The sequence below is a fragment of the Epinephelus moara genome, chromosome 12 (assembly GCF_006386435.1).
Source record: "Epinephelus moara isolate mb chromosome 12, YSFRI_EMoa_1.0, whole genome shotgun sequence".
Taxonomy (NCBI): Eukaryota; Metazoa; Chordata; class Actinopteri; order Perciformes; family Serranidae; genus Epinephelus; species Epinephelus moara.
In genome coordinates, this window is record NC_065517.1 from 12,688,970 (window position 1) to 12,697,373 (window position 8,404).

An 8,404-nucleotide genomic window follows, 5' to 3' on the forward strand; every position below is an offset into this window, starting at 1 on the left:
CATCCAGGTACTCATAGTGCACTGCACTTTTCCATACTTCTCAGTGTGAACGCACTGATGCACTCAAAATATTAAGTGTAAGTACAGAAGTACGCGATTTGAGACACAGCATCAGACTGGAACTTTTTAATCAATGCAACAGTGAAACCAGCAGATCATGTTTGTGTTGTATAAAAGATAATGAATGTTGGAGAATCTCCTTGGATAGATCATAATAAATGTCCCCATGGAAGAAGAGACAAACTCCAAATTTAACTTATGACATGATTCAACAAAATATTTAGTTCAGTCATTATTCAGTGGTTGTGTTCACATGCACAGTGAACACTTCTCGGTTTATAGAATTAAATGCAACCAACATGATGATCTCCACAGCTTTTTATTCTTGTATTAGTTTTGACAAGTTCAGAGCAGCAGGTTAAAGCCTGGTTCAACCTATTAAGCTGCTTAGAATGTTAAGAAAATCATTAGATGTCTGAAAATTTGTTCCTCAAGATAAGACATTAGATATTATGATCCAAACAGGTCCAAACATTGACACTGACAACAATATCCAGATCAAAGTCAAGACACACATAGATTTGCACAGGATCAAGATCACAGACAACCTCTGCAATTATTACAAATTACTAGAGGTCCCCAGGTAATATTAGTACAGTGCAAATAGAGCTTTTATCTTCTAAATGCTAGGCTCTGACTGTGTCTGTCTGCTGTTTGGTGCCGAGCAGTTAGTGTGCAGCGGGTTTATCGGAGCTTAACATAAAACCAAAACTATGAGCTAAAAGAAGCTAAAGATCTCTGTAGAGCTGCTGCGTCGGTGTTTTCCCATACATTCATTTATTGCCTACCACATATTCATTTTCAATTTTCAGAGCCCCCCTCTCACTTTCACAAACACATTTACAACTGACATGTCTCTCTCTTGTCTTTCTGACCTTCCTTACATGAAACTGGTTGCGTTCCCATAGAAACGGTCCCACTGACAGCTACAGTTGCTGGCAAGATGGTGATACAGAGCACTGAATTTGATGAATGTACAGTTAATCAGACCACAAATGAGACAAGAACTAGCAAGCGCACCCTGCAAATCCTTCGCCAGCGGCAGTGCTGGATCTAACCTGTACAAACACATTACCCCACGCCCCACCACCACCACAAGCAAAATCTAATTCAATAGAAAACATTGCATACTACCCTTTTCCAACAAGTCTGCTCATAACTGGTTGATTCAAAACTTCCATTGGTTCACTGCAGCATTATAGCACTTTACTCCTGAATCTGTCATTTTTGTGTGAGTCACTAAGCTAACTTTTTGTCAGATTACAGAGCCAACATAGAACAACACCCAGAACATGTAAGACGTTTAACACCTTTAACATGATGTTTTCGGGTGACTAAAAACAATGCATAAAAAAAAAGTCACACAATGCATGTAATCACAGCTTCCACAAAGAGTTGAATCCATCTACAACGCTGAACTGACACTTGTTCATCTTCATTTACACACCGAAGATGATGATGATGATGGCGAGGAGGAGCAGAGCAGGTGTTAAATGGGTCATCTGGATGTTTTGGCTGCTGTTTAACATAATGCTGGTGCCATAATGATCTTCCTGTTTGCACTGACTGCAGTCGTCACCACAGTAGTAGCAGGTAGGCAGCTCGCCCCTCCACTCTGATGTATACATCCTCACCGTTCTCCGTCCTGGAGGATGGAAAGGTCAGAGGTCAGATATGCAACATGAGTCTGCCAACTTTTAAAAATCTGTTTGCATGTCCTTTGTAAATGTTTTCTGACATTTACAAAGCCACTCTGTGTAAAATGTGTTGCTTCTAATGGGCACAAAATCTTGTTTTGACTTTGCCTCTTAGGTTTGCGTGGGAAACACAATGTGACCAAATCATGGAGTCACAGATGGGAACAGTTGTTGACCAGTTAGTGGGGTGCTTGGAATTTCAGGCAAGCTTAAATTCGTCTGTAATTCAATTCAGTTCAGATTTTTATTGTCCCACAAGAGGAAATTCTTTCTGTAGCGAGGCAGTTTAAAAACAAAAACATCAAATATGAGACATAAACAGAGTAAAAACAACTGAAAGAAAAGTAAAAGTGTAAAAAAAAAGGTGTGATAAAATCAATGAAAGGTGAAATAAAATGATTAAATAAATAAATAAAAACTTGAACCTGTTACACCACAACAGCACAAAAAAGCATTGGTGGTAGTTGCATATAAAACAGCATAAAAAGTACAAGTTAAGATGATATTGATGTTAAACTTCTTACTTGGTTCATAATAATCATAGATGCAAACAGCTGCCTCCTGGACTTTTGCGACTTTATACTCCACCATCAGAGGAATCACTACACACATCTCTTCTGTTGTCACCTGGAAACGCATTTTATATTTTAGTCTTTCACCAGAGTCAGTCAGTCAGAGCACAGAGTGTCCATGATCGAGGATGTTTCAGTGGAGCTTACAGTGTCCAGGTACAGGATGACTTTCCCCGGCTCTGTCTCCACTTTCTTTATGACGCCGTAGGTCAGGTCAGCGTCCGGCAGCAGGCTGAAGCCGCTCAGCAGACCCACTTCCATGATGGCCATGCCCGTCGCGTTCAGACCCAGAGCCTCTGACAGACTGCAGAACAACATGAAGTATTAAAATCTGTATTACATCAGTACAAAATATATTTAAAATTAGAGTTAGAGTTAAGAGTTATAAGATATAAAAAATACAAAATACTACTAATAGCAAACTTTATTTGCATAACGCGTTTTTTAAAAATATTATTTTATTGAATAATTGTATTAAGTTACTAGTATTATATATACAGTATAGTTGAACAAATTTTATTTGCATAAAAACTTAATTTCAGCATACAAACTTTAGTCATATAGCCACTCGTGACATTTTTTAAAATTCTTAAAAATCTATTTCAAATGGGTTTTTTTTGTATTGTTTATTAGATTTTTTTAATATAAATCTAGTTGATAACAAATTGATCGTGAATAAAAAATGACTGAATTTCACTAAAAAGGTTGTTTTCATTTGTATTTTTAACATTTAGTTAATAAATTGCTCATAAATTAAAAATAAAATGTATTTAATTACAATATAGTAAACCGTTATTTTTAAATGAAAACTTTTTATTCTGTATTATTATTGTTATTATTATTATTATTCATTATTAGTAAAATAAATATGAATATGATAATTACTTAATTTTGATAATCTTATTATTTTATTCTATGATAAACTTATAATTTAAAACATGACCTAAATAGATGTATTTTATTTATCATTTAGTTGATAATAAATTGCTGAGAAATAAACATAAAAAGTATTCAATTACATTCAAATTAACAGAAAATACTTAATGAAATTAACAATAATAAATATATTTAAAAAGTAATTATTATTACAAATTTACAATTTTAAGTAAATTTTCAAAGTCAGTGGATTCTGTTGTTTTTATAGTTTATCTTGTTGACTTTACTGATTGTGTTTTATAGTTTGTAAACAGGCATAATAAAGGTGCTGTTCATAGTTATGTTGCTGATTCAGTTGCATCATGCCAACATAATGTGAGGAGACATAAACCTGCTCACCTGCTGCAGATGTACAGATGTGCTGAGTGTATTTCCGTGTCAAACAGTTCGATGTACAAATGAAACGCCTCGTGTTGGTCGGCCTGTCGCCTCTTCCTCATCAGCTCATTTTTGATGTTGTAAAACACGTTCAGCTGAGGAAGAAGAACAGGTGCGTTCACAGGAGAAGGACGACCAGATTGTTTTCAACAAGGAACAAGCAGTTTAAAAGCTTCATGCAGGCTACAAGATTTGTCATGTTGATGTGAGGGTTTACAAAGAGAGCAGGTTAACTTATTGCATGATTATTCCATTTGGAAAAATCCATCACTGGATTACATTATTGCAGTGTTACAAGAAAAGACGTCAGAGGTCACTGTGGGTCAGACTGCAGCAGTTGCTCAGGTACACATGTGGCTCATTCTTCGCCAAACAGATGGAGTATGAATAATATCAAATACAACAAGCCTCTGATTGGATGATGCTCTTTTCTTGCCTCGGACTCATTTCCCAGGTGTGCTACAGGTGTGTCCAGTTTTTGGTAACAAGAAAATGAAGTGTGGCAACGTCTGGGACAGCTCATGATGAGAGGTAATTTGCACTACTTTTCAGTCTCACATTTTACTTTGGCATTAATGGTATTATATATTCATGATTTTATGTTTTTGTTCATTTTGTTTTGTTGTATTTTCTAGATTTTGCAAAAAAATGTAACTCAATGTAACTAATAACCTGCTGCCATCATAGCATGATGATGATTTCATTAAGCCTGTGTTACAGCAGTGATATGTGTACTGATTAGCTAGCTACCAGTAATGAAATGAGCATTACAGACCCTGGGGTTTTCTGAAGGTGTCCAATTCTTCCATGTGATCACTGCAATCCACACTTTGCTCTGGTTTGTTTCCTTAGGGGAGCGTTAGACTTTTATTTCTGACATCAACTTTGTACCTTGTCGAAGGGAACAACTTACCATTGAGCAGCAAGGTCCTACAACTAATTTTGCTATTTTCCCAGAGTGTGTATTTCAGTTCAGGAGTACTAAAGTACAGCATTTCATAGGCTTTCATGCCGTAGTGGCTGGACCAGAAGTCTAAATAGAACAATGTCATTTCATAGTAACCAAAAGATGCCTTGAAACTGTCTATAGTCACTCCTGAGCTTTTTATATTTCGTCTGCATGCTTACACGATGGAAGCCGTGGACAGCCATGCGGTAAGAAATTAACTAAAAAACCTTTTCATTATTCACTGCTCTATCCAGCTCTTGCTGTATTTCCTCTCCACAGACGATGCATAGGAATGTCTACACCTCACTGATTGTTCAGAGAACAAGATTGCGCGCCAACATTTTCAGAACAAAAAAGGAACACAGTGGAGTGTTTACAGTCTCTGTCGCAATCAATATGACATTTAAAAATGGCAGGTTTGTGAATTGTCAAGCGACGATTCTCTCTTGACCAATCAGTGGGGTGCAGTGTTTCTAGTACCACCTTTTAGTATTGGATCAATGGATGTATAAAGAGAATTGGATACAGCGTCGAAGGTGGGCCTGTGGTTAGACGTCAAAAAGCTTGATTTCCGTTGTATGAAATTTCACAGATCTTCTGCATTGTGGGGCCCATAGAGCAAGCACACTAGAGACTTACGGCAGCTCAGCAGCTACCTTACGATTTAGTCCTCCTCTAACTTCAATGCAGCCCTTCTAAACGTTTGAAATGTTATTAGACTGATTGGATCAAATCCCGATTATAAAATGAATCATTTCACGGTGGTTGTGGTGCTAAAAAAAAAAGTATCCACTGACGTTTACAGACATTTCTTTCCCTATGTAAGTTTATAGGAGAATGTCGTTTTAGGCCCGATGACATCACGTGTTGTAATTCCACATTTGACCACTATATAAAATTGGCTTCAAAGCCCAGCACTGTTCCTTGGGGCTTGATTGGATTACTGTGTTACGTACCTTGACATAGGGGTGATTAAAAAATGGGACAGAATGGAACAGTTTTATTGGTACCATCCACAACTAACAATAGAAACACAAAAATAACCCTGTAATGTGTAACAAACTGAACTGAAGCAGACTGCTTGGTGGAAACGCGGCTTTAGTCATATATAATAGTTTGAACCTTTCTGTCGTGGTACCTGAAACAGGGCGAGCCCATGACCTTCTGCAGTCACCTGCAGGCTCAGCTCCTCCTCTGGTTCAATCTGAAAGGAACAACATGAGACAAATTTCAGCCTCCAGGTTACTGTGGTCCACATTAACCAGATTTACAGGTAAAATGTAGTTTTTACTGTACTATTTAATGCTCAGCAGTATAGTATAAACTGTCTCTACACGAACAAGCTATATATTTATCCCATAAATATTCAAATGAATTGACTTTGTTCCAATTTGACTTTTGAGAAAAAGACAGCCATGTTTCATTTTAAGGGCTCACAAGGCAAAAAAGTTTGGGAACTACTGTCATAATCTTTTAACCATGTAGCCACACCTTTTTAATTTTAATGACCCCATTATGTTTTTTTCAGTACAAAAATCAGGACAACTTTATCAGATTTAGCTCCACTGTTGATCTGGCTCAAAGAACAGCTGAGTCATCACCATGTTCTTTGATAAGGGGACTAAAAAATGTTTCATATCGTTTATACATCTGCATCACCTCCCTATGACCTGAGTTCACATTGGTTATTGATAGTCCACAGATGCTGAATCATAACCGCACACACTGATCAGCTTTTATCTATGATAAATGTGCACAGTGTGTCGGTGTACCTGCTGGCTCTGGTGAAGCAGGTAGTTGCCCTGGTGGATGTGGAAGGAGGCGACGGTGGTCGAAGTGTCTGTGTTCACTCTGATGTTGAGGTCAGGGTCCTGAGAGCTGCCAAGAGCGGCGAATGAGGCCAAGGCCTGCAGAGCCACGACTGTGTCCTGGGGGAGGAAACACGATTCATACATCTGCTCCAAAATATCCCGTTACAGTTCAGTCGCTGATGGACCTCTGCTTTGATATTCTGTGCAGACTTCCTGTTTACAGCTGGGTAGGTTTGTGTGTTCATATCTGCCCTTTTGCGTATGTCTGTGCATCTGTTTTTGTAGACAAATTGAGTCATTTTTGGTTAACAAAGCCTGAGAAAACCTTGCTGTGCTGTATTCAGTGTGCTGTATTTAAAGCCACTGACACAATATTTACCATATATCTTTTTTGTTTCCGTGTGTGTGTGTGTGTGTGTGTGTGTGTGTGTGTGTGTGTGTCCATGTGTGCTAAGGGGTTAATTGTCCTTAGTCACCACATGCCCAGACGGCCACAGTATCCTTCTGATGTGACACAAACCACAGACTTCTGCTGCTGAAGTTACACAGAAGGGAATTTCTGCATTTAAATGAATCCAGTTTGACCAATAAAACAACAAGCAAATCCCATAAAAAGACCAAAACCAACAATCTGTTAGTCTCTCAAATGTTCTGACTTCCTGCCCTGGGCTCTCAGCTCCAAGCTCATTGGTTCCTACTGAAGACATAAATGTTTAAAAACACAAAAACATACTTTTATATTTAAAAAAGGCTTAGTGCTTTCTTTTTTTAAACGAACAGGAGGAAATAGTGCATTTGTTGGGGGACTATTTTCAGCAGTGGATTAATCCACATTTGGTGCTTTAATGAGTATTTTAAGCAGCAGGTTTGTGGATCAAAACAAACTACAGTGTGTGCGTTCATGGTAATGAAGGAACATGTCGCCCAGTGCAACAGTGTTACTCACTGATGTGTTTTTAATAGTATGTGGACAACAGTGGAGCTCTATGGCACAGAGGAAGAAGATAAATCAGGCTTTCATACACACACAATACTTGTTCGTGGATACATTCACTGTTGGTTTTGATGTTTCCTGACATTAAGTATCTCACCTGAGTGCTCCCGTATCCTCCAAAGGAGTTCCGCTGTTGGCTGAGCCACTTCATGAGGATGAGGCCCTCTGCGATGTAATCCAGTTTGTGTTGAGCGAGCAGCAGATAAGCCGCCATCTCGATGTCCGCAGAGCGAGGCTGCCACGATGACGACAGGCCGTTGTCCAAGGAGGACCACATCGGCACACCATCTACTCACAGAGGAGAGTCAGAGGAAATACAGCATAAATATCATTTATTTGACATATCATAAAAGAGAGGCAAATCATTTCGTACTTTTTACTCCATGACATTGATTTGATAACTTTCATTACTTTGCAGATTCAGATTGTTAGAAAATATAATCAACAAATAAATTATAATATATTATAATATAGATATATTATGTTAGTCGTTACGTTACGTTACGTTACGTTACGTTATGTCGTTACATTACGTCGTTACGTTACGTTGTTACATTATGTCGTTACATTACGTCGTTACGTTACGTTACGTTATGTCATGTTGTTCTCTGGAGGAAACCGACAAACTGACCCACAGTATAAAAAAAGGAATTAAAATGAGCTCTACCTTTACAAGCTGTAACATTAAAGTGGTGAACGCAATGGTGCATCAATAATGACAATCCAATAATATTATGTACAATATACTTAAATAGGTCATTCTGCATAATGAGCGCTTTTACATTTTGTTAAGTATTTCCAAAAGCAGGACTTTAAAGGGAAATTTCGGTTTATTTCAACCTGTCTCCTATCGTCCTAAATTTGGTTCAAGTGACTAGTGACATACAGATAATAGTTAGCATGTTAGCCGTTAGCCTAGATACAGCCGTAGCATCAGACCTGTTAAAACGTAAGTGAACGGGCAATCTTCAAGTGCAAAGTTAGTCCACTAAACAAGCTTTTTTTCC

At 38.0% G+C, this 8,404-nt stretch overlaps 1 protein-coding gene across 1 annotated transcript in view; it reads right to left on the minus strand.

Annotated features, from left to right (window-relative positions):
• Positions 1-363: 363 nt before the first annotated feature.
• Positions 364-8,404, minus strand: part of cd109 (CD109 molecule) — a 38,702-nt gene continuing 30,661 nt past the window's right edge. The window contains exons 27-33 of the mRNA XM_050058148.1: positions 7,495-7,685; positions 6,365-6,520; positions 5,731-5,796; positions 3,605-3,738; positions 2,477-2,633; positions 2,282-2,384; positions 364-1,705 (exon numbers count right to left, since the gene is read on the minus strand). Coding sequence (XP_049914105.1) covers positions 1,500-1,705; positions 2,282-2,384; positions 2,477-2,633; positions 3,605-3,738; positions 5,731-5,796; positions 6,365-6,520; positions 7,495-7,685 — 1,013 coding nt within the window. The 3' untranslated portion in view covers positions 364-1,499. The remainder of the gene's footprint in view (positions 1,706-2,281; positions 2,385-2,476; positions 2,634-3,604; positions 3,739-5,730; positions 5,797-6,364; positions 6,521-7,494; positions 7,686-8,404) is intronic.